General features: G+C 48.2%; 1 protein-coding gene across 3 annotated transcripts; it reads right to left on the bottom strand.

Moving 5' to 3' along the window:
• On the bottom strand, positions 8,502–26,360 carry SFTPD (surfactant protein D). Of its 3 annotated transcripts, XM_005671145.3 has the most exons (9): positions 26,188–26,360; positions 25,216–25,300; positions 23,196–23,397; positions 16,172–16,288; positions 15,791–15,907; positions 15,374–15,490; positions 14,907–15,023; positions 14,199–14,282; positions 8,502–12,062 (listed from the first exon to the last, which is right to left on the bottom strand). In XM_005671145.3, exons 2-9 carry the CDS (start codon positions 25,234–25,236, stop codon positions 11,677–11,679), a joined length of 1,161 nt encoding a protein of 386 aa, XP_005671202.1. In that variant the 5' UTR covers positions 25,237–25,300; positions 26,188–26,360; the 3' UTR covers positions 8,502–11,676.

The raw sequence follows: 26,665 nt of genomic DNA, 5'->3' as shown, positions 1-26,665 counted from the left end.
GCAGCTATAGCTCCGATTCAACCCCTAGCCTGGGAATTTCCACATGCCATGGGTTCAGCTCTAAAAAGCCAAAAAAAAAAAAAAAAAAAGAGAGAGAGAGAGAGATGGTAGAAGATAATCCATCTAATATAAAGATGCTGGATTCTCAGGAGAGTCCAAAGATAGAAGTTGCTATTCATCCAGGCTTCCCAAGACCTGGACCAAGAGGGAAATTATGGATTCAAGATGACTGTCCAAATCATCTCTCTCAAACTCAAAGGCTGAGGGCAGGTTGTTTCCTTTACTAAGGGACATATGATGATTGACATCTCTTGCCCAGGGGACCTAAGAAGCCAGGTGCTCCGAGGACAGATCTTAGGAGCCTCAGGCTGCACACTCTCCTAGGAACATCAGAAATGGAGACGGGAGCTTCAGGACTCTGAGCAACCTCTTGAGCCCTTTTGTTGGTTCTGATGGAATAGCAGTCTTCACCATGGCATGCTGGCTCCCTGGGCCTCAGTCTCCTTATCTGTAAATTAGTCTGTAAAGGCTTCTCCCTTTTAACACTGGATCAATCAATGATCACACCGAGATTCAGAACTGCAGGGCCCACTTCGGGGGCAAAGCTACAGGATCTGAGAACTATCTTCTCTTTTTGTTACCTGCCAACGTTTTCCAAACTCATTGTGGTCTGAACACTTATCACCAATTTCTCAGGTTCATAGAAACCAGCCTAAGTGCATTAGAATGGCAATTCTAACAGACCTCTCCTCTCAAGATGGGGACTTTGAGTTTAAATTGTGTTTGTAAGCCACACGTATAAGCGGAAGTGTAGATACAATGTGATTGTGATTTGCTTCCTGTACCAGGAGGAAAATAACTACCAAAGCTGACAATATTCAAGGCCCAAGCGCCGACCTGGGTTCTGAATCCTGGTAGGGCAAGGCTTTGCTCCTTCAGGATAATCTTTCTTTGGAGTCTTCCAGCTCTACTGTTTCTTCACTTTTAGCCATGCCCAAGCCAGAGGATAGGTGCTGGGGGTGACAGCTGAAGACCTAGCATTCATATTCTTCCAATTCCCTTTCTGCCCAGGATTAGCCCACCTCCCTTCTCTGTGGCTGTCAGAGATGGGCCAGCACCAGGGGTCACAGTTTGCTCCTTGTTATCAGGGTTGTTTGCTCATTATTGTGTAACTGAACTGTGCTTTACAACCTGCCAGGAATCAGGGATTTTTTTTTTTTTCTCATTAACCAGGAAGGGATCAAATATTATCATGGAGCGTGCGCTGGAGATATTGGGAAATGGACTTTGAAAGCAATGTTGTCCTTATAACCCTGAGTGGCTGGTGGGGAGCTGGGAAGAGAGGAGGAGCTCCCGGGAGGTGGTCCACCTGGAAGGTGTGCCCTCAGCCCTGGCGGCAACTTCTGTGGGGAGGAGACAATGTCCCCAGCTGTGGACCCATGGTTTGTCCAGCCAAATTCAGTTGTCATGCTCAAAAGAAATGAAATGCAAGTAACCATTTATTAGCCAAACAAACACTTGGGCTGGGCCAGCCACCCTCAACCCCAAATCCAGTCTGCCCTGTCCTGACCAGCACAACACTTATACCACTTCAGGCAGCTCTTCAAAGCAGTGACCAGCAGAATTGCCTGGAATGTTCTACAAAATTATAGACTCTCAGCTCCACTCTGGACCAGTGAATCAGAATCTCGGAAATCAGTTAACTTCAGGAGGCCCCAAAGTGACACGGGTGTTTGGCCAGTTTCGGAAACCACAGCTCTCAGAAATACAGTCACCATAGCAGCTTTCTGCCTTCCCCTCACTTTTACAAGAGGGCCCAGAGGCAGTAAGCCAGGCTTCCCCTTTCTTTGCAGGCCCTTCATGAGGTGAACGGGGTCCTGCTTCACTCTCTGTTGTCAGACCCCAAACAATCTCCTTCAGCTGATCATGTCCTGCTGATGAAAAGCAACTGCTGACTAAAATCCTTCCCTGTGCATCTCCAGAGTCTTCCTGTGACCTCGGGGAGTGGGTCTGGGCCTGGAACGGCCCTGTGGAATGTCAGAGAAGGTGAGGCCTGGGCAGGTGAGACTCTTAGTAGGGAATTGTGTGCTCCCAGATTTGGGAGTATTTATATGTATTTTTGTGCACATGTGAGTGTGTGAGTGTCTGTAAGAAAACCAAGAGACCTGGTGCTTAAAATTTGCAACATCCTCTCATGAGGGGCTCAGCCTCTGCCCTCCCGCTAGCCTGTGCCCAGGACGCTCTCTGCACACCCCTCACTGAGGACCACTGGCTCTGGGTGGTTCCAGGGGTTCTGGGCGAGGGGTGTGGGTACTTGGTTATGAACTAAAGGGTCCACAAGTGGCTGTGAGCTGTGCACTGGGACCACCTAAGGCTCAACAGAGATTGTCTGGGGGCTAATGTGATTGCCCTCCCTAGCCAGGTCTTGGATTGTATGTCACCATTATTCCCTGGCTCCAAAGTCCTTATTTGACTACTGAGTCAAGGTTGGCCCAACCCCAGTCACCCTCACAGTGCCCTATTTTCCCTTCTTATTAGCAGTTACAGTCACCTGAAATCATCTTGATCATTTACCTGTTTAAGTTATGTCAATGTAGCAAAGTTAATTAAGAGCCAGACTGCCTGGATTCAAACCCTGGCTCTACCACTATGTAGCTGTGTGACCCTGGGCAAGTCACACACACTCTCGGTGCTTCAGTTCCCTTTTGGTGAAATTGGGATAATAATAGTGCCCACCTCACAGGGTTGTCCTGAGGGTTAAATAAACTGATAAGAGTAAGGCACTAAGTAAAGCACTGGCCTGCAGTAAGTGCCACGTGAGCATTTATTCTAGCTTCTGGTATGATCATTTTAAAACCCTGTAATTCACCTCTGCAGTTCTGGGGCCTAGAAAAGACCCGCATGCACACTCAATATCTGCGAATGAATAAATGAATGAACAGATGAATGGCTAATTCTCAGTCATCCCCAAAATGTGTGACCTGATTCCCTTCTCTAGAGCTCTTCTCAGCTCTAAGCTGGATCCAAGAGAGAAGAAGCCAAACTTCTGTTGCAATATGGCTCTGGGCATTGCCTCCTTTCTCAGGTAATTGGATTCAGTGTCTTTGTACCCCAGGAACTGTGGCCTCCTGCTGCCTTGTGCTGGTTGTCTCTAAGACAGAGCTGGCACATTCAGAGATCGCGTGGGGAGCCAGGCGAGAGGTGAGCCTGTCTGCAACTTTAGATGATCCTACTTTCCTCCTCTCCCCCTTCTCCCTGGTTGCTACACTTACTTGGGAACCTTTCCCTAAAATCCCTTCCCTGCAGGGCCCAATCCAGATGCCCTCTCCCACTGGGTGACCACACGTCTCCCACACCCTGGACCCAGACAGCCCTCACTGCTCAGCAAAGCCCACAGTACTGGTGGAATTCTCTGCTCCTTGTCTGTGTGTCTGTCTCATTTCCAAACAGAGGGGACTTGCATGCTGCCCCCACACTCCCTGTTCTGCTCACTCTCTCAGATCTCTGTGTCCAGGGTCATTTGAGATCCTCCCAGGGACGGGACTGCACTCTGCTCCTGTGTGGGCCCTGTGGGGGCTGAACACGTGGGCTTCTCCCTGGGTTCTCTCTGTGGACTTTCGGGGTATCTCTCTGAAGTCCTATCAGAATCAAGCCCCAGGCATTTTTTGTTCCCCTCTCAGCATTAGCAGGAAGAGATTCTGAGCTTTTCTGTGAATCAGCTTCTTTTGGAGAACACTGCCGAGTGTTTACTTGTGATCTGAGTGTTTAATTGTGACCCCATGCCCTCTCAAAAACACGGAGGAGGAGGAGGAATTCCCCTTGTGGCTCAGCGGTAACAAACGTGACCAGTATCCATGAGGATGAAGGTTTGACCCCTGGCCCTGCTCAGTGGGTTAAGGACCCGGTGTTGCTGTGAGCTGTGGTGTAGGTTGCAGATTCGGCTTGATCTCAAGTTGCTGTGGCTGTGGCAGCTGCAGCTCTGATTTGACCCCTAGCCTGGGAATTTCCATATGCTGCAGGTGTGGCCCTAAAAAGCAACAAAACAAAAACAAAAACAAAACACCACGCAGGAGTTGAGGCTGAGGGTACCAGCAGCGGGTCCAGCCTGCAGTTGGTGGTGATCCCTGGAGGTCTCGAGGGGAGATGAGTAGAGATGACCTTGCTGTCCCACCTGCTGTCAGTCTGTGTTGTAACTCTGTCCTTGGGCTTCCTGGAGGCCTGGCTGATGGAAGTACCATGATTCTTACAGAGGACCTAAAGGTGCCTTCACCTGGCTCCCTGATGAAGCTCAGGGTCCTCCCCATTGATGGGGTCCCTCAGGTTCCACAGAGAAGCGTCCTCTTAAGGCAAGAATGGCAAACACTAGCACACATGTTGCTCCCTGCTCCTGTAGCTGGTTAGCAGACATAGTGCCACCCACTAATTACCTCCTGCTCAGCCTGAATGAGACCCTGGGAGTCATTTTAACCCTGTGGTTACTACCAAGGGATCTGAGATGGTATGTGGAAAAGAACTCACTGTCCAACCCTGCCTGGTGCTCCCAAGTCCAGCTTCCTGCTCACATGAGAACCTGTGGCCTGGGTGATCAGAAAATACCATCAAATGCCACATGCATCTGTGACCCTTTCCCCAGGTGGGCATCCTCCAGAGAGCTGACCTTGTTCAGCCGGGCAGGCCCTTCCCTGGGCGCTGCCTGGGAGCAGCTCCTGGGTGAGCATCTCCCCTTACAGTGAGGAGATCTGGCTCCCAAGCACTCCAAGAGCAGGAATCAGTAAAGGCAGTATGCACTTTGGATTCACTATGTGAACAGGGCATGGGGAGTCCAGAGGTGGAAGCACCTCTGAGATGGAGGCTGGATGGACACTCCTGAAGTGGCTTAACAGCACATTCACTGTTACATGGTCATTCTTGACCAATGCACTAAGGTCATGGGCTACATTCCAGACCAGAGAAAAAGTAGTACAATGGTCCTCCTTGGCCAGGGAGCTAAACCCCACCTGGGGCTCCAAGGCGAGAGGGGTCAAATCTGACCCCAGGCCACAAGGTAAAAGTGGGGGAGGGCTGAGAAGAGACGCCAAATTCCCTTCATCCTTGCCTTGGTTTGTTTAATTATGACCAGTGCCTTAAAGGAGATGAATCCATAGATTGAAAGTTGTCTGGGTTTATTTATTTATTTTTTTGGCTGTGGTGTGCGCCAACTTGATGTGGAATCTCAGTTCCCAGGGATCAAACCAAGGCTGGGGTGGTGAAAGCACTGAGCTCAAACCACCCTCTGCCTTAAGGGTCTTCTAATCTTTTTCACATTTGTGGTTCCAGCACTTTTCTTATCACTACTACTCTGCAGTTGGTGTTTTGTCTTTTTTTTTTTTCTCATATAGTTTTATCAGGATACATTTTTCAGATTTGCCTTTAAAAAATTCTGGTTTCTAAGTTAATTTATCATTTCTCTTATATATATATATATATATTTAAATATATGTGTGTGTGTGTGTGTGTGTGTGTGTATATATATATATATATATTTTTTTTTTCTTTTTACAGCTGCATGTGCAGCATATGGAAGTTCCCCTGGCAAGGGGCCAAACTGGAGTTGCAGCTACCAGCCTACACCACAGTCACAGCAACACCAGATCTGAGTCACATTTGCAACCTACACCACAGCTCATAGCAAGGCTGGATTCTATAACCCACTGAGTGAGGCCAGGGATGGAACTCACATCCTCATGGATACTATGTTGGGTTAACTGACTGAGCCACGATGGAAACTCCTACTTTTTTACATTTCATTCATTTCACTTTTAAAGTTATTTCTTTTGTCCCTTTCTGTTTTTAAAATTTTTTTTAAGGAATTCCTGGCTTGGTTCAGTGGTATATGACCTGACTAGCAACCATAAGGACACGGGTTCGCTCCTTGCCCTCGATCAGTGGGTTAGGGATCCAGCATTGCTGTGAGCTGTGGTGTAGGTTGCAGATGCAGCCTGGATCCAGTGTTGTGTAGGCCTGCGGCTATAGATCCAATTCAACCCCTAGCCTTGGAATCTCCATGTGTAGTGGGTGTGGCATTGAAAAGACAAAAGACAAAAAAATAAAATTAAAATTAAAATTAATAAAATTTGTTTCAAAAAGATAAACATTCAGTTCAATTATTTTCAGCTCACATTTTTATGGTTTTTAAATTTTTATTAATAAAAGTAAAATATATTTTCCTCTGAGTATAGCTTTAGCTCTAGCCCATAGGTTTTTGGATACTTACTGCTGTTTAATTTAAGCTTCTTCAATTACTACTAAGAGCATGCCTTTTTTCATGTTTCAATATTATTAGCCATCAGTATTTCTTCTTTTATGGATTTCCTCTTCTTACTCTTACTAATCCCATTTTTTTCTACTTAGATATTAATTTTCTTCTTGATTTATCTGTTGTGTACTTTGCAAATAAATCATACTTTTAATTTGATTTTATATCATGTTTTATTTTTTGGCAGAGATGTTTTATATACTTTTTTGTGTAGATATATCAATATTTTAATTGGGTTTTCTTCTCTGATATTCTTGGATAGCTCTTTTCCCTTCTAAGACTAGATAATCATTACTTATATTTTCTTCTCATTTTCAGTTTTTTATTTTTGGGGGGCACTGCATGGCATATGGAAGTTCCCAGGCCAGGGACAGAATCCAAGCCGCAGCCGGACCTGTGCTACAACCCCTGCATTTGCTTGGTTTTCCAGAATCCTGATTTTGATTTTTATATGTAACTAAAGAACCTGCTCTCATTTTTCTTCTAAATGCTTAATCATTTAGCTCAGCATTATCAATTGAACAATTCATACTTTTCCTACAATTTGGGTATTCTATTTTTATCTTTTATCATATATGCATATATACACTTGGACCCACTTTTGTTCTTTGTGGGTTTTTACATTGTTTTGTCTCTTCCTGTGTCAGTAACACACTGCTATAATTATGTTAGCTTTTTAAAACCCTTTAAAATAAAATAACCACGTCAAAACTTGTTATATTTTTAAATTAATCTTTACGACTATTCTAGGATGTTTATTCTTTTATAAGAGCTTTAGAATTATTTGTTGAAGTCCTTACAGCCTCAAGCACTTTTTGGGGGGAGTTGAGTTTTTGGAAAATTCACATCTCTTTCACTCAGCAGACTCTTTCTACTCTCCCAGACTCAGCAGCCGGGGGGGCCAGGCATCCCAGGCTTGCTCAAAATCCCACCACTGGTTTTCCTCCCCTTTCTGCGCCTGTCCAATCCTCTAGTCACAGAATGCATTTGCTTGGCCTGAGTTGTCATCTGACCTTTCTGCTCTGGCCTGGCCCCAGCCACTTAGACCTGAAATGAAGTTTTCAGGGAACTAATAAATGGGCAGAAAGGCTGGCCATGAGGACACAGTGCGATTTCTTCATATCAAAGAGCCTGGGAGCATCTTGAAACCACTTACTTCAAGTCTACAAACAGACTTACAAGTAGGAATTATGGCTTCTATTCACTCAACTCTTCCACTTATTCCCTTTATTCATTCTGTCTCCTTACTAAATAAATATAAAAAGTGCCACTCTGCTCAGGCAGGGTCCTCTTGAGTCCCTCTGTGGCTCAATGTTGTTTCAGCCAGGCAGTCTGAGAGAGACTACATTGCTTAAGTCAATGGAGGTCAAAGATGTGAATATTCAAAATGTATCCAGTAAGGATGGGCTACATATGCTGTAGGAACAACCCCCAAATCTCACTGGAAATCCAAGTGAAAGTAGGTGATCCCCAAGGGCAGTTGTTTCCTATGCATTTGCTCAAATTTCCAAAATCTCAGATCATCCAACCTTATAACCACCGATGCTCCTGTGCTCACCATGGCAATAGAAAAGAGTGTGTTTTAGAAAATTACATTGGCTCTCATCTGCTTCTACCCAGAAGCAACAGTAACACCTTAGTGAAACTGTAGTGAAAAGCAATAAAATCTACCGAAAGGTACCAGTTATCAGCTATACAGAGCCCTGAAGGTCACAGGCCTCTCTTAGTGAACCATTAGTGAAAAGCAATAAAATCTACTGAAAGATACTAGTTATCAGCTATACAGAGGCAATTAGGTTGAACACTAGTAAGTGTCTTGTCCTCTGAGTCTTTTGGTGCTTGCACAAGCGGATGGCTCCCCTCTATTCTCCTGGTTAAAAGGTTTTATAATCCATCCACTCATTCCCAGTCTACCCCTTGGATACCTCCACTGCCCACTGCTGATACACAATTCTGCAGCTCATTTCTGACGTTAAGGAAGTACAGGGCTGTAACATGTTATGGGGGCATGACCACTGTTGTCATCTGTGTATCCAGTGCTTAAATAAATATTTGGCATATAAATTAATGTTTTATTTCTCCTGGCAGGTACCTTGTTTCTTTGCTCTGCTATACAGAATGCAGGTAACCAGAAAAGGTCCAGCACACCATTAAATTTGCATTAAGGACATCTGGAAGGTAAGAATGATTGAGGATGCTCTGAACGTAAGTGACTCAAATATCAATGTTTTATATGAAGGAAATTCAGAACAAAGACAGGATCCTAGAAAAGTAAACATTAGAGGGCTTCCCACAGGATGTTCAGTATGGGATGTGGGCTGATGTGGTGACAGAAGGGTTGAGAATCAGGAGGCGACTTGAGAATATACTATAAAACAAGGGGCTTCCCTATGAAACTGCTATGGTTGTCCCCCTTCCATTCATGGAAGGATTCAGAGTGTTCCCATGATGTCACCAAGAGATGCCAACATCTCTTGAGAATGTGAGAGTTATATAGCTCTGGCTTCACTCGACACCTAGGGTACTAAACCAGGGACCATGGCTACTATGGCTGGGGTGGGGCTGATGCTGTTTAAAATCTATGTTGACCTTTGCCTATGAGTGTTGGCCTAGGAAAGACCTCTGTGCTCAAAAATTGGTAAGGACCTGCATTTTCTGAAATACTTTCCTCAATCCGCTGCTTTAATCAGATTGCCTGCAGAGCTTAAATAACCCTTCTTACTTGCTCTCTGTGTTGGAACGCAAACCAGACCCCCATGGCCCATGGTTTAGGTTGACCTGAAGATTCTTCCTAGGTTTTGAGGGTCTCAGCATTCCTAGCCTTCAACATCATAGATTTTTTTTCCCTTCCCATGGAATCCATAGTTCTGCCACTCTTTCCCTCTTATCAAGAAATAGACTTGTTTTACATACTGGGATGCATAGTGATCACTTATAGAGCATTTGCCCAGACCACCATGACCTCACATGGATCCCAGTGGCCATACTGTACCTTGTGGTCCCCTCTCTGCCAGGATTAGTTGATTGTACCAGAGATATACCTGAGGCGAGCAGGTGCATTTCCACAGAGTTTTGAATTGATACCAGGCAAGAGTTCCTGATCTTTGGGACACACGATTCACTATGTTGGGCAGTTGAGAGAGCTGGAGGCAGAGGAGGTTGGCATGTAAAGGAGGGAAAGAAGTGAGAAGAGAGAGAGGCAGAAGCCAGAGAGTTGGCATGACATTGCCTATGCACCACCCTCCACCCCCTCACCAGTCCTTCTTGAATTATTCAAAATTCTCTCTTCTCAGAGAAAAAAAAAAAAAAAAGCTTACCTGGATCCAGTTGTTTTTTCCTATTTGCAATAAAAACAGACCTTTCTAAACTCCCTTGATAAGTGTACCCAAGCAAGGCATTTGTACTGGAGAGTTGTTTGCTCATCATTGTATAACTGCTTATGTTTCAGAAGATGCCAGGAATTGGGTTTTGATTTTTTTTTTTTTTTTCAGTAGCAGGAGAAAAATCTTAGAAGGGCGCTTAACTGCATGCTTCTGAGAGGTGTGGCTTTTGTTTTCAGACATGCTGTCCTATAAGTGAAGTGCTACAAGAGTGTTGGGAAGGGGGTAGGGCTTGGAGGTCCCATTCAGAAAGGGCCAGAGAGGCCAGTCCTCCTGATCCCTGGGAACAAAGGAAAGAGTGGTTTCCTGACTAGGGGAGGGATATCCATTGCCCCCTCCATGAGCCTGCGACATCATTCCAATTTCTTTAGCACATGTGCCATTGAAACCTTTTTTTGCTGTAGTGTGTCAATAAAGTCAACTATGCAGAGATCTCATTGTTGTTTTTATTTGGCTGCCCCCAAGGCACATGGAGGTTCCTAGGCCAGGGATCCAATCCAGGCACAGCACTTACCTGAGCCACCGCAGTGACAATGCTGGATCCTTAACCCACTGAGCCACCAGGGAACTCTAATACATAGAGACCTTCAGCCTAAAAATGTGCAAGCCAGAAGTACAAGCTTGGGGATCAGATGGCCTTTTTCACAAGTGAGCTGTGGCACTGATACTACCTGTGTAAGTCCCCTCCCTCACTGTCTTGGTGTCTATGTCCATAAAACGAGGAGGAAGATTAGACTAGATTATCTCCAAGGCAGCAGGGAAGAACATCCCTGTAACCGCCAGGCAGGAGGAGGTTTGGGGATGAGTTGGAACATGGCTGCACATCCTCTGGGCCTGAGATTTCAGGATTAGGATTATACAGATGGGGTTAGGATTATGCAGATGGTATGCTCTCGCATGAGCCAAGGGTGGTCACGCTAACATGGATAGAGGGGGATCCTGAGTAGTTAAGGATGCAGGGGTGTGAGGCCATGTAGTCATGTAGTCTGGCTGGAGAGGCAGGTGCCTCCCTGCTAGGTTATGCCTCCTTACTGTGCAGCCTCCAAGGCTCAGGGCTTGAAGCAAGAGGCAGCCACTGAGACCTCCCAGCCCCGGGGCTCCAGCTTGCATTGGCTAGAGGAATCTGGGACTCAGGGAGAGGTTCTGAACAGGGATCCACCTGGGAAGCCATCAGTAGAAGGAATTTAAAGTCATTGTACAGGAGTTCCCGTGGTGGCGCGGCAGAAACAAATCTGACTAGGAACCATGAGGTTGTGGGTTCCATCCCTGGCCTCGCTCAGTGGGTTAAGGATCCAGCATTGCTGTGAGCTGTGGTGTAGGTCACAGATGCGGGCTTGAACCTGGTGTTGCTGTGGCTGTGACCTAGGCCAGCAGCTGTAGCTCCGATTAGACTCCTGGCCTGGGAACCTCTATATGCCTTGGGTGCAGCCCTAAAAAAGACAAAAAGACAAAAAAAAAATAAAAAATAAAAAAAAGTAAAGTCATCGTACAGAATGAGCTCAAGCATGGAGTATAAGGAGAGAAGGGAACCGGAGTTGAAGTTCCAGCGGTCCTCCATGGTGTGGTCCAGAAGAGGAGAAGAGGCCTGCAAAGGCAACTGATGCGGAGCAGCCAGGAGGATAAAAGATAGCAAGTGAGAATGGTCGTCCTAGAAACCACAAAGAGGAAAAGGGAAGGAGGAGGGCGTGATCCCCTGGGTTGACTGTGGCCGATAGCTGGAGGCAATGGAGGGCTGAGGCAGAGACCCTGGATTTTACAACAGGGAGGTCTCATTTTATCCCTCGCACCTAGGAAAGCGGGCTGGCCCCTCCTTCCTCTGACAGGTCTTCCCAGTGTGAGGCCAGTTTCGTACTTTATTCTGAGGGAGGCGTTCCATAGGCTCCCTACCTTCTGGCCTCGTCCCACGGCTCTGTGGAGAAGCCCTGGCCAGCAGAAGGTCACCTATTTATTGGGACGTTGGTAGCACACAGCTCTGGACACCGCCCCTCCCTCCCCAGGGGCTCAGAACTCGCAGATCACGAGGCGCAGTTCTCCGCAGGCCTTGTCATTCCACTTGCCATTGGGAAAGATCTCCACACAGTTCTCTGCTCCGCTGCTGCCACCATTGTTGTTGGGCTCCCCAGGGGCCCAGTTGGCATAGACCAGGGGCTCCCCCGTGGGGTAGGTGAAATTGCCCTCCGTCTTGATGTCAGTCATGCTCAGGAAAGCAGCCTTATTCTGAGCTGTGACCAGCTGGCTCAAGGCCTCGTTCTCAGTCTCAGAGCGTGGGGAGGCCATCTGTCCCCCGGCCTGTGTGCATACCTGCTGAGCATCCTGAAAAGTCTTTTCAAAGCCTCCCGTCTTGAAGATCTTCTCCCCGACACCTCGGCCATTGGGGAAGAGCTCCACTAGGAGAAGGGGAGAGTCAGGGTGGGGTTGTGGCAGGACCTAGAACTTTGTGCCCCAACCGGAGCCCCCAGCCTCCCACCCAGGGTATCAGCAGGTTCCAGAGCAGCCCTGGATCGGTGGTGTGCCCTGCGAGGGGTGCCCCGGTCTCCAGTTACAGTTCCCTGGAACTGAGGGAAGTTATATAAGAGGCCCAAAGTCACACAGCTGTCAAATATAGAGTTAGGATCAAACCTTGTTTGTTGTGACATCTAAGCTGAGACGTGCACTTTCCATTTCATCCCATGTCATACACGGGCCAGAAGTGCTTTTTCAATCATTACGTAGGGTTGGAATGACTTTGGCCAGAGAAATGACACCGTGCAGCCTGGGGCAGTTCTTGAGAGTGAAGAAAACAGCCTGCAGGGCCCCCACCTCCAAGCCTGGCTGGGGTCATAGGGTTGTCAGAGGCGGGGGAGAGGGGTGTCTCTGCTGCTTGAAAGGATGAAGGAAGAGGAGAGGGTGGAACATCTGAGGACAGCAGCGTACTCATCCCTACATTGCATGCAGCCCAGTGCTGGCCTCTTGACGTGGGTGATGCCCCAGCCAGTCAGCCTCCCTGGATGCTGGGCAAGGGATGAAGTCATCTGAGAAGTATGTTTGTGAGTGGGCGCAGGGGTGGGATCAGCACTGGAGAGAGCCCTGTTTGTGAGTCAGAAGGCCATGTGTTCAGCTCCCATTTGGCAATGAGGGTCCGGGTGGGCAAGGGAAAGCCACTTCCCTTTTCAGGGTTTCCCAGTCCCTATTTCCAAAGTAGGGGTATGCTACACACACCTGTGCAACGAGTCAATTATTTCTTTTTATTCCATCCCATCCCCATCCCTTTGACTTCTAGGCCCATGCATGGAAATTATCATGGCCCCAAGAGGTCTCAGGGACTGGTTAGGAGTCCAGGCTGCACCCTGACCCACTGCCCCTCTCCTCTGAGTAGCTTCAACCAAGACTCAGGGCCCAGAATCGCCATGGAGTCAGGATGGCACCCAGAGCAGCTCTGGACCAGGTCAGTGCAAGTTCATATGCCATGATTGGGACATGTCTGGCTAGGCACACATGTGTATGCTTCGACATATCCATACATCCATCTGAAGGTGCATGAGTGTGAATATTTGTGTCGCATATGTGTGTGTGTGCTCATGCATGTGGATGATGTGGAGTAAGGGTTGGTGTTTACACACACCTGTGGCAGGTATATTTCCCACGTTCTCTTTTGTTTTCATTAGTGTACATATGAGTGAGTGAAGACATATGCAGAGATGTCTGAGGATGAAGGCAGACATGCCAAAAGCTGGGAGCTCATCCTTACTACCTAGGTATTTAGTTGGCTTGCGTCCTTAGGACTCACCCATCAGGCCCCTTTATGCTTATTCCTTCAGAAAACTCTTCTTTTGGATCAATGAGTTTTGATGAATGACATGGACTCAACTGATGTTGGTGAGAGCAGAGAGGTAGGAGGGGCAGTTGGGGACTGAGGTGGAGAGTCCCAGAGGCACAGGGCACTCAGGTGTGTGCTCTTAGAGGCCTCTGCTTCCTTAGGAGTCCCATATTAGGGAAAAATCTCTGCTTTGAGCACCTAGGGATGTGCAGGGAGGGTCCAGCACTGGCCCTGCCAGACCCAGGAGCATCTTTAGAGTAAGATACTCAGTAGCCATACACCAAGGTCAGACCCCCACCAGCCTTGAACACCATAGGCAGCATCCCAGCCCCTGCTCTCTGGACAGTGCCTGGATTCTCTGCTGCCTTGGGGGTGCAGCTGCATCTCTGGGCACTTGCACACCTGGCCCCACAGTGGGAAGGAATGCATCCTGGGTTGGGTATCCCTTGTCTATCATTGGGACCTGCCCAGGGGCAAAAGTCTGCCAAACTGGTGGTAAGGACTATATCCTCCTCCTGTCCCTTGTATCTATTTGCAGCTCCTGCAGTACATGGCTGCACTGCTCCGTCCCAGCTCTATCCTGACCCCGCTCCCTGCCCCAGTTTCAGTCCAATGGTCCCAGCTAAGTCCAATTTTAGATCCAAGCCCAGCCAACTCTAAGTCAAGACCTTACCCAGTCTGAGGCCTACCCTTGGTGCCTGGCCCAGGTTCAGGTCCAGGAACTCACCTTTCTTATACTGAGAGAAGGCCTTCTGGAGGCGTTGTACCTGCCCCTGTAAGGTCTCCACCTGTTGCCTCAGAGCAGTGATGCCTGCAGGTGAAAGAGGCAAGTGAAGACTAGTCCAACACAGCCTGGGATCTGCTCAGAGCCTGGCCTCAAGGGAAGGGTGCCCAGTTGCAAGCACATATTGGGGGTGGGGGAAAAGGACTGGGATGGACCCCAGGAAGCCTGCATCTGCTGATACAGCTGGCTCCTGCTGCCCATGGGATTTTCTGTGGTTCTCCTATGAACAAAAGGTCTCCTGAGTAGGTACCTGCACCTCACTGACCCTGAACCACATGGCATTTTAATTTCAAATTCTAGCCATCTGAGAGCACTTCCTTTTTGTGAGGAGAGGAGTACATGTAGCTTAAGTCCTTCCCATCCACTGGGTTATTTGAAGTTCAAAGCGATCTGATGCATTGGGAAGGGAGGTATGTTTTTCCCAAAAATTAGATGGAAAACCTGCTAAGGTTGCCCTCCAGCGAGTAGCAGAGGCTAGGACCAGGGCCCACGTTACCTTCCATTTGGTCAGCCTTTCCTGCTTCTTACCCACTTCCTGTAACTAGTGGGAACATCTGAGAAGAGGGGCTGAGTGGAAAAGGGCCTCCCCCAGCCTTCCCTCCCCACCTGCGCCCTAGTAGGGGCTCCCAGAGCTAGAGGACACTGCCTTACCTGGGAGTCCACTCTCTCCCTTGGCTCCTCTTTCTCCAGGAGGACCTCTGTCCCCTTTCAGTCCTGGGGGGCCCCTGGCACCTGAAGGGCCCTGAGGGCCCGTGGCTCCAGCAGGCCCTGGGGTCAAAGAAGAAGAGTTGGGTGAGTTCTGTACACACTTTCCAGCATTTTCACCCTCCCAGTATCTGGACTGTCTTACTGCGCAGCAGTACACCCTCCCCATAGACATAGGTCCCTCTGTTCCCAGAACCCAGCCTTTCATCCTGGACACCAACTGTCCCTGTCACCCAACAACCAACCTTCCCTGGAGTGTAGACCGTCCCTGCTGCCCACGCTGCCCTCCCTAGAGACAGATAGTTCCCAGTGCCCCGCACCTGCTGCCCCCCCAGGAAAGCTAATCCTGACCAGATGGCTGGCCATGGTGGGCATAGGAGAACAGGAGTCCAGCCCCAACTTCCATTGCTCACCTGCTGCCCCAGCACTTCCAGGGGCTCCACGCTCACCGGGGGCACCTCTCTCTCCTTTAAGACCTGCAGGGCCTCTTGCCCCTGTAGAGCCCTGCATGCCCAGGGCACCCACTTCTCCTGAGGAAGGAACAAATTGAGATGACCACAGCCAAGAGTGCCTTCATCACACACCATTACCAGACTTTTTGCCCACAGCTCCGAGGTGAGAGAGCAAACTGGGAGACTGTGCTCCTTACTGCCCGGCCTCCTCTGGGGAGGGTGAGGGGAAATGTGGGGGGAGAGGCCCCGACCAGGCCTGCCTGATATGGATGGTCTGGGCTTTTCCAGGCACTTTGTGTATACTTTAGGTACCATCACTCACTGCCACTGTCATCCCCCCTTCCTCCCTCCCAGACCCACCGCATACCAACCACCTACCTTTGGGCCCAGTCTCTCCTTTGGGGCCTGGTGTGCCTGGAGGTCCTATGTTCCCCTGCTGCCCTGAGGGACCTTCTTTTCCGGCTGGACCAGGTATACCTGGAGGTCCTGGAGGCCCTGGGGAAGAGGACCAGCCCCCTCAGTGACACTAAACTTCCTTGGAAGTGGGAGTGCATGAACAATGAGGGCAATACCAGAAATCAGAGAGGCAGCTTCTAAAGATGATGGCCAACAGTCGTTCTAGTCTTCCCTGAAATAACCCAGTGCCATCTTGAGAATGACCTTTCTTCTTCCTGGGATGAAGTCTGTGCCTGCCTACTGGCATGTCCTAGTGGCAGCACACCACTTGCAGACATCTGCATTCCAAGCCCAGCTGCTCACCGCATGGTCCAATGTCTCCCTTTGCTCCGGGTTCTCCAGTAGAGCCGTTGTCCCCTTTGGGCCCAACTGGGCCAGCCAGTCCAGGCATCCCCGCTCGCCCTACAGCTCCTGGCAAACCTGTAGCAGCAGAAGAAATGGGCAAAATCCTAGCCCCGGGCCCAAAAGAGCCAGCTGCCTGCAGGGTCAGGCCCCTGGTATTCTTTCAGGGTTTTACAGGGTATAAACACTCCTTCTTTACACTTAGTCCAGTGGTGACCTAAGAATGAAGGGCCACATCCTCCCTTTAGAGGTGAAGAAAGAGACTTGCCAGGGTTGAAGGCAGATTCAAAGCAAGACCTGTCTGACTTTCCATGCAATGCACCTTCCCCTGCCCCATGGCTACAGTGTGCAGGGCAAGCAGTCTGTTGGCATTTACCTTTGATCATGGACTCCTTGCCCTCCCCTTCCCAGAACCAAAGTTTATATCAGAAATGACACTTGATACTAATCATCAGGAATATGCAAATCAAAACCACAATGAGATACCACCTCATACCAGTCAGAATGGCTTTAAAAACAAGACAACAAATAAGTGTTGGTAAGGTTGTGGAGAAAAGGGAAACCTCATGCATTGTTAGTGGGAACGTAAATTGGTACAGCCACTAGGAAAACAGTATGGAGGTCCCTCAAAAAAAATTTTTAAATGGAACTACCCTATGATCCAGCAGTTTTACTTCTGGGCATTTCATCGACGAAAATGAAAACATTAACTTGAAAAGATATATGCGCCCCCATGTTCATTACAGCATTGTTTATGGTAGCCAAGACATGGAGGCAACTAAGAGCCTACGTATCTGTTGATGGATGAGTGGATGGAGAAAATGCAGGGTGTATATTCAATGGGATATTATCCAGCCATAAGAAAAAATGAAATCTTGCCATTTGCAACAGCATAGGTGGACTTTGAGGGTCTCATGCCAAGTAAAATAAGTCAGAAAAAGACAGCATATGAGCTCACTTGTATGGGGAAACTAAGAAAACAAAACGAATGTACTCATAGATATAGAGAACAGATTGGCGGTTGCTAGAGGTAGAGTTGGGGAGTGGGCAGAATGGGTAAAGGTGGTAAAAAAAAGTACAGACTTCCACTTATAAAATAAATAAGTCCTGGGAATATAATTTATAGCAAGGTTACTATAAATGCTGTTACATGCTTGAAAGTTACTCAGTGAGTAGATCTTAAAATTTCTTGTCAGACACACACAGATTGTAACTGGGTGTTGATGGAGGTTGACAAGATTATTGTGATGATCATTTCACAATATATAAAAATATAAAATCATTACAGTGTAGACTTGAAACTAATATATATCAATTATATTTTAATAAGAAGAAAAGAAAAAGCTATATACTATGCTCTTAAAGCTACAGAAAATAGACCAAATTATTATCTACTACATCAAGTGATAAAAGCATGTCATAAATATGACATTCAATATGATTCTGTTTCATAGATATGTGCATTCATGTGTAGGGTGTGCACATGTAATACACGTCAGAAAAGCCACAAGAACAGTGTATGCAAAAGTGTTAACAGTTGCTTTTCTAAGTGGAACAGTTATGGTAATTTTTATTTTCTTCTTCTTCCTTTTCTTTTTTGGCCACACTCGCAGCATATGGAAGTTCCTAGGCCCAGGATCGAATCCTAGACTCAGCTGCAACCTACACCACAACTGTGGTAACGCAGGATACTTAACCATGGCTTAGGGCTGGGATCTCCATGGAGACAAGCCAAATGGATCATTAACCCACTGGACCACAGCAGAAACTCCTCAGTTTTAAGAATTTTACACACAGTTCTATGATTGGTTATTCTTTCTTTTATTGAGCTGAAATTCATGTAACAAAAAAATTAATCTTTTAAAGTAGGCAATTCGGTGGCATTAGCACATTCATGACATTCAACTACCACCTCTATTTATTTCAAAAATATCTCATCAACTCAAAAGAAAACCACATACCCATTTATCACTTCCTCCCTGCCACCTCCTAGGCCTGGCTTTCTGTCTCTAACCTATTCTGGATGTATTTTTTATTTTCTTTTATTTTTTGGTCTTTTGTCTTTTTAGGGCTGCACCCACAGTGTATGGAAGTTCCCAGGCTAGGGGTCAAATTGGAGCTGCACCTGCCAGCCTACACCACAGCCACAGCAATGCAGGATCTGAGCTGCATCTGCAACTTACACCACAGCTCATGGCAATGCTGGATCCTTAACCCAGTGAGTGAGGCCCGGGGTGGAACCCACACCTTCATGGTTACTAGTCGGTTCTGCTACGTCACAATGGGAACTTCTGGATGTATTTTTTATTCAAGTACAGTTAATTTACAATGTTGTGTTGGTTGCAAATGTATAGCAAAGTGATTGTTACACATATATTCATATATATGTATTCTTTATCAGATTCTTTTCCATTATAGGTTATTACAAGATATTGAGTATAGGAGTTGTGCCTCAGTGGGTTACAAACTCGACTAGTGTCTATGAGGATGTGGGTTCAATCCCTGGCCTCACTCAGTGGATTAAGGATCCAGTGTTGCCCTGAGCTGTGTGTAGGTCGCAGACGTGGCTCAGATCCTGAGTTGCTGTGGTTGTAGATGTGCCAGCGGCTGCAGCTCAGATTCCACCCCTGTCCTGGCAACTTCCATATGCCACAAGTGTGGCCCTAAAAAGCAAAAACAAACAAACAAACAAAAAAAACTTCCCTGTGCTATATAGTAGGTCCTTATATTTAACCTATTTTATATACAGCGATGTGTATATATTAACCCCAAACTCCTAATTTTTCTCTCCTCCCCCTATTCTAGATATTTTATATAAATTCATATAATATATGACCTTTCGCATCTGGTTTTTCAACTCAGAATGACGTTCTTGAGACTCATCCAACTTGTAGCACATCTCAGTATTTCACTCCTTTGAGTGGCTGAGCAATGGTCTATTGTGTGGCTCCAACCCATTTTGCTTATCCAGCCACCAGCTGATGGACATTTGGGTTGTTTCTATCTTTTGGCTATTGTGAAAAAAGCATTCATGTGCCAAAAGACAAGAAAAGAAATGACATCTGTCAGGTCCTGCTAACTGGTTCATTTACTTCTTTGTTTCTTTCCTCATTATTTCATGTATTTGTTCACAAAGAAACTCTGTGTGGAACATACTTAGCCCGGGGCAAGATGTAAATGTTAGCACCAGACCCTGGTCTGCAGGGGATTTGTAATCAAAGCTGAAACTGTGAGGCATGGGTAACAGGGAGGAAGATAATCCTCGCCCATCATAGCACCACCGACCCTAGCACACACGTACCTGGAGGAAAGGGTTCTTCAAGGGTGAAGAGGATTGAGAGAGTCTTGGAGAGAAGGTGATGTTTCAGATTTGGAAACTGCTCCCTCAGAGAAGGAGGAGCCAGGCCTGCCTGGAGCAAGAATATGCTGGGGGTGGGGGCTGGGTACATTTGATGGGTGGCTGCAAGGCTTTATGCAGGGCATTGGGTCCTGCTTTTACTTACAATCCTCACTAGGAATGAAAAGGAAGCATGGAGGATGGGCCCCATATCCCAGATCCTAGAGTGCACCATGCTCAGCTAGGGACGCTCTGGCCCCAGGTTGAGCATCTCTTGAGCGTCCCCCATCTGGAATGACAGCAGGGAGATGGGCCAAGGGAAAAAAACATTCCTTAGAAGAGAGCCTGAGGAGTTCCTGTTGTGGCTCAGTGGTTAACAAATCCAAATGGGAACCATGAGGTTGCAGGTTCGATCCCTGGCCTCTCTCAGTGGGTTAAGTATCCGGAGTTGCCATGAGCTGTGGTGTAGGTCGCAGACGAGGCTCAGATCCCATGTTGCTGTAGCTGTGGTGTAGGCTGGAAGCTACAGCTCTGATTAGACCCCTAGCCTGGCAATCTCCATATTCCATGGGTGTGGCCCTAGAAAAGGCAAAAAGACCAAAAAAAAAAAAGAGAGAGAGAGAGCCTGAGAGGGTGCCCATCCTTGGTGCACAAACCATGGAAGCCATGAGAACACTGAGGTGGAGGAGGGGCCAACCTTTTCAGCACAAACACCATGCCCCCAAAGCACTCATTTTGCATCCCAGCATCCCCCAAATGCCTCAGCCCATGTCTTCCTGCTACCCAAAGTGAAGCTTTATGGGCCAGCAATGTGGCCAGGCTTAAGTGCCCTACAATTCCTCCTCTCCTGGCATTCATTCATCCTACAGGTATTCACTGAGCTGCTACTAGGTACAAGGCCCTGTACTAAATGCTGGTATGTAGTATTGAAAGAAACAGACCAAAAAAATCAAATCCCTTCCTCAGGGAGCTTAACCTCAACTGTATAGAAATAGATAATCAAAATCAAAATGTACAATATATGGTGTTTTTTTAGATCAGAATAAGTGCCACAGAGGAAAAACAAAGCATCGAGAGTACTGGCGGGATGTCTTCTAAGGATGGTCAGAGAAGGACTCTGTGGGAGTTCTGGTTGTGGCTCAGTGGGTTACAAACCCAACTAGCATCCATGAGGACGAGGGTTCAATCCCTGACCTCGCTCAGTGGGTTAAGGATCTGGCGTTGCCTTGAGCTGTGGTGTGGGTCACAGATGCGGCTTGGATTCTGAGTTGCTATGGCTGTGTGTGGCCAGCAGCTATAGCTCCAATTTGACCCCTAGCCTGGGAACTCATATGCTGTGGGTTCGGCCCTAGAAAGCAAAACAAACAAAAAAACACCAGAGAAGGGCTCTGTGAGTAAAGCCATGAAGGAAAGAAGAGTGAACCAGGGGGATGTGTGTGGAAAGAGCAAGGACAGGGTCCTGGGAGGCAGGGGGCTGAGGGTGCTTAGAGACCAGCTAGGAGCCAGTGAGGTCAGAGCCCAGGGAGCCTGGGAGGAGGAGAAGAAAGTGAGGCCACAGAGGTCAGCAGGGTGGAGAGTGACCTAGGGGACGGCCCAGGGGTGAGGTTTTATTCTAAAGGAGATGCATGCCCCTGGAGGGACCCCCCTTCCCTGAAATATAGCCTCCCCAGCAGGGGTAGGGTCTTATCGGCCTAGCATGATATGCCACCGTGGCCCAGCTCCATCCTCCACCTCTGCTCGAGGGTCTCTCCTCTCAGCCCCACCTTGTCCTTTATAGCAAGTTCTTGGGACCATGTGCATCAGAATCTGCCGGGGAGGTTGTCCCAAGTGCAGACTTTGGCCCCACCCAGACCTACTTGGTTCAGGATTCTGAGGATGCTCCAAGGTCTCCAGGAAATTCTCAGCCCCAGAATGGTTGAGTGACTAAAGTGCCTGGAATTGAGGAGCCAGAGTGGAGCAAAGCATTGCAGTGTTTGCTCTCCAAGCACCAACCCGAGGCCAAGCTTGGAATGCACTAGAAAGGGGGCTCTCAGCCACACATCATGCTGCTCAGAGGGCCACTGTAGGAAAGGCTTCAACCCAGGGCCCCTCTGCTGGAAGCTAGAGAAAGCTGGGATTCTCTAAGAGAGCTGGTGCCTTGAATACCACCCCTCTCCTGAGTTCACTTCCAGGCAGCCTTCCCCTAACCCCAGTCCCTTCACTTTGGGAACCACTTTCTGTCTATAAAGGACAGACAGATACTTGTTTGTCCCTTACCCTGCAAAGCCTGGGGAATGTTACCTATTCTTTCCCACGTAAATGTTGTTTCCTTCCTTCTCAACCAAAATGCAAACTCCAGAATATAAAGACCACAACTGATCCCTCCATAGCCCTAGCCCAGTGCCATCATGGTCCCTTCGTCCTTTTGGGTGGTTCATTGAATTCTTACTTCTTAACAATATAAGACCCAGATTCTCCCCTGTGGTGCAGTATTTCTCTAATGATTCCCTTAATAATCAGTGCCTTTGGAAACCTCAGGAGAATTCACCTAATTGATACAGCAAGGAGATGCAACTTTATTCTGAAGACTCAACAAAAAATGAAGCCTTGGCTCAATTACTTGTTACTGTGTGGTGATATTATACCCATCTACAGATGAGCAGACTGAGACTCAAAGGCACTGAGGGGCTTGTCCCGGGGTGGGGTGTCTGGGGAGGGGGAGGTCCCTACTGTGGAGATGGAGCTAGCAGTCAAGCACAGATGCATCTGATGCAGAAGCCCAAGTCCATTTCACCTTCCAGATTGGCTGTCATTTTTTTTTTCTTTTTAGGGACACACTTGCGGCATATGGAATTTCCCAGGCTAGGTGTTGAATCAGAGCTACAGCAACACCAGATCCAAGGCACGTCTGTGACTTATACCACAGCTCCTGACAATGCTGGATCCCCGACCCACTGAGCGAAACCAGGGATGGAACCTGCGTCCTCATGGATAATAGTTAGGTTTGTTACCGCTGAGCCACAATGGAAATTCCCCAGACTGGGTGTCATTTAGCATCTCTCTGTCATAATTTTCTTAACTATCAGACAAGGTTAATACATCCCTTGTAGACTTTTGGTAACTACTCAAGTGAACATCCAAGCACAGGGCTGGACAAAGGCATGTGAGCTCCTCTTCCTTCTCTCCTTAATGTATTTAGGGAAAATCCTTTTGATCAGGCCTGAGTATGGGACCACAGACCCTCATCCCTTCCCACCCTTCATGGGATAGATTTAACTAAATATTTAAAATATTTAACACTCTGCAGAGGCACCATTTACTCAGAATGAACAATGGTTAAGTGATGGAGCAGGTTCTAGAGGTGCCCAAATACCAGTCATTTACTTACTGTTTGCTCATTCTTGGAGTGGGTGGAGTCAGAAGACCCTAGAGGAGGAATCAGGGCAGGTGGTGATGGGGGGAGGCACTTGGGGGCTCGGGGCAGCCTGTCTTTGCCAAGCCAACCAGCCAAGCCATGTTTTGGGTGGGCTGAATATCTGGGAGAAACCCACCTCCTTGGGAAGAAGACCATCTCCAAAGTTTCCACAGCAGAATTCTCAGTTTCTGGGTTGGTTACAATTCCAGCGCCCACCCCTCTCCACCAAGACAAGCCCGTGGGCCCAGCTGTACCTGGATCCCCCTTCTCGCCCCGAGGGCCCTCTCTCCCATCCCGACCATCACGACCAGGCAGGCCATTCTCCATGGGGCTACACATGACCAGGGCGCAGGCGTTGGCCACTGCTCTCTGGGAATAGGTCTTCATTTCTGCTCCCAGTGACCTCGGGGGCTGTGTGAGCAGGATCAGCACGGAGAGAGGGAGGAGAAGCATGTCCTAGGCAGGTGAACAGAAAGAAAGAGGAGGTGCTCTTGGTCCTAGCACACAGATGAGGGTGTGGTCCAGCTCCTGGAGGTCAGGAGAAGCCCCTCCCCCAGCTCTTCTCCCCATCTCTGGGACCAAGAGCAGCAGCGCTCTGGAGGCAGTTTAGGGACAAGGTGGCAATAAGTTCTGGCCCGGGAAGGCATGAGTTAACCAGCTGGATCTCTGACATGGGCTGCCAACAGCAGCCACCTATTCTCAAATACTCTGTATCACCCCTTTTTGTGACTCCCCTTGGGCACTGCCAAGGGCACCATGGCTAGAAAGTAGAATTCCTCACTGAGGCCATTTGTCACCTCAGGAAGGACTCACCAAGGGCCCTTAGGCAGCACCTTTCCCCTCTCCAGACTTTCTCTCCCTTTCCGATCCATCAAGGTGATTGGCTCAGCTCCAACAAGGCAGAATCATTTCCTCTCTCTTGCTGCCTTGGATGGACTAGTCCTGGTCGTCTGCGCTGCTGTCTGAAAAGCAGCCAGAGACCTGCATGCTTGGTGAAATATGTCCTGGGCACCAGATGGCTTCATGTTTGTCAGGAGACTTGCCATTTCTGGGCTAGACACTCTCCATGAGGAAAGTCCCAGAGAGAACCCAGGCGAAAGTTCTCAGAGACACTAAATTAGTGGCTGGAGAGACCGTGGGACACCTAGAGCCCTGCTCAGACCTCCTGAGAGAACTTGGAACAGGGGCCCCTTGTGGAGGAAGGGGACACAAGAGATGGGCCCAGTCAGAGGAAGGCTAATTCTGAAGGGCAAAAAAGAGCAGATGTCCCACAAGGTATCTGGTTACCATCTGAAAGGAACTTAGGAACTAAGTGAGATTAGGGGGGTGTTCAGGACAGGGGTCACTCCCACTACGGAGCTTCCTTCCTCTCTTGGAGAGAAACGGTAAAGTTATGAGCAGAAAAGGCTCATAGGAGTTGGAAGCTGGTAACAAAGCCCGCGAGGGACCTGCCAAGGGGAGGAGAGTCACCAGGCTGGCTGAGGTGGTGGGAGGGGAAGGGCTTCTTGGCCAGAGAAGTGCTCCTTCCCTGAACTGCCAATTCATTGCTGTGGATGAGCCCTATTGTGCACTAGCCTCTATCGGGTTTTTTGTTTGTTTTTTTGTTTGTTTGTTTGTTTGTTTTTGGTCTTTTTTGCCTTTTTCTAGGGCTGCTCCCACAGCACATGGAGGTTCCCAGGCTAGGGGTCTAATCAGAGCTGTAGCCGCCGGCCTACACCAGAGCCACAGCAACTCGGGATCTGAGCCATGTCTGCAACCTACACCACAGCTCATAGCAACACCAAATCCTCAACCCACTGAGCAAGGCCAGGGATCGAACTTGCAACCTCATGGTTCCTAGTCGGATTCGTTAACCCCTGAGCCATGACGAGAACTCCCCTCTATGGCTTTTTAAATTTAATTTCTTTTTTTTGGGAGGGGGGCACCTGCAGCATATGGAAGTTCCTGGGCTAGGGGTTGAATCGGAGTTGTAGCTGCAGGCCTGCACCACAACCACAGCAGCGCCAGATCAAGCTGCAAGTCTGGATCCTTAATCCACTGAGTAAGGCCAGGGATCAAACCCACATCTTCATGGATACTATGTCAGGTTCTTAACCTGGGGAGAAACAATGGGAACTCTGTCTTTCACTTCTTTTGGCTGCCCTGTGGCATATGGAATTCCCAGGCCAGGGCTCAGACCCAGCTGCAGTTGAGACATAAGCTGTAAATGTGGCAGCACCAGATCCTTAACACACGGTGCTGGGCTGGGGCTCAAACCTGGGTCTCAGTGCTCACCAGACGCGCCGCTGATCCCATACCACAGCAGGAGCTCCTGTCTTCACTTTTGAATCCACCACTTCCTCAGGGATCCTGGGAGTCTCTACAAATACCCAGATGGGTTCTCAGGCCAGCTGCAGTTGCCTCATTGTACTTGTGGCAGAGCTCAGTCATGGTACCAAAGGACCCAGGCCAGCACCAGGACATTTGACCTCTGACCTCAACACTGGGGCCCGAAAAGCAAAAGGTATTCTGCCCAATGGCTCAAGATGGGAGGGAACGTATCATCACCCACTGTAGCAGGAAGGGCCTTGGAGAGAGAAAACTTACAGGTTTTCAGACCAAAAATTCAGATGAGGCATCTTACCTGGGACAACAGAGAGAATGGGAAGATCCATAGCCCCTTCAATATACATGATGTTCTGTTTATACCAAACTTTCAGGTTAAGATTTTATTGGGGAAAAAAACCAATGACCCCTCTGAAAATTGGTCGAAAAATCAGTGACCTAGTCCAGAAAGCTTTTTAAGATTGAGGCTGAGAGAAGCAATGTTTATCCATGCCTCACGGTCATTAGATACCGGGATGGACTTAGAACTGACAGAGGGACACCTGGTCTGTTTCTCGGCTACTACTCTCTCTGAAGAAATCAGGGATGGAGAGGAGCCAAGAGGAAAATGAACTGCATTTTCCACGGGGGCTTCCAACAATGGCATTTGAGGTCTGGTTGGGTATCATACCCAATTCACCTACCCTGTCCCAGACCAGGAAACAAATCTCCCCCTGAGTTAAGAGAGCAGAGTGTGGGGAAGAAGAGTGCTCCTTATTACCCCACTGTGCCCCCCACCTCCAACACCCACCCTCCTAGGCCTGAACAGCTCCACAGACCCTGCCTTCCTCAACACTGGTAGGATAAGCCACCCATAGAGGCAGGGAGCTACTCACTGGACATCAGGAGAACAAAAGGAGATGCAAGACCAGAAACACTCACAGTTGCGTCCTCTAGAGCTCCAGAATCTCCAGGCAAACTAAAGTTTTCTGGGCAGGCACTGGCTATTTATGACTGCCCTGTAACCTGGGCCTCCCAGCCCCAGTTTCCTGAGAACCCTCTTCAAGAAGTAGATAGAGCAATTTTCTTCCTTGTTGACTCACTCGATCACCTGCATTCTGGACACCTGCCACTGATGTTCATAACACTACACACCCATCACCTTAGAGTTTATAGAGCACCTCAGTCCACGCTCTCATCTGCATCTCATTGCAACCCTTGGAGTTAAGTGGCAGCAACAGTGTCTGTATTTTACAGATGTCCAGGAATTCAAGGTCCAGAGAAGACCAGCCAGTTGCACAGTGACCTACAACTATTGCAAAAGCAACCTGCATCTGCAGAATCCAAGAGCCAGCACCTACTGTGCCCACTTCTCTTCCCCCTTCACCTCAACATTACTGCCTAGATATTAGGAAAGAGC

Source organism: Sus scrofa, chromosome 14 (genome assembly GCF_000003025.6).
Source record: "Sus scrofa isolate TJ Tabasco breed Duroc chromosome 14, Sscrofa11.1, whole genome shotgun sequence".
In the NCBI taxonomy this organism is placed as follows: domain Eukaryota; kingdom Metazoa; phylum Chordata; class Mammalia; order Artiodactyla; family Suidae; genus Sus; species Sus scrofa.
This window is presented reverse-complemented; position numbering and strand designations above follow the sequence as displayed.

Excerpts from the sequence above, each read along its gene's own strand:
- SFTPD (XM_005671145.3), bottom strand. The coding sequence starts at position 25,236 with ATGGGATCAGCGGCGCGTCTG. Across the intron at positions 16,289-23,195 it reads GGGCGAGAAGGGGGATCCAG|GTTTGCCAGGAGCTGTAGGG; the intron begins GTACAGCTGGGC and ends CTGCTGCTACAG. Across the intron at positions 15,024-15,373 it reads TGGAAGTGCTGGGGCAGCAG|GGCCTGCTGGAGCCACGGGC; the intron begins GTGAGCAATGGA and ends CTTTGACCCCAG.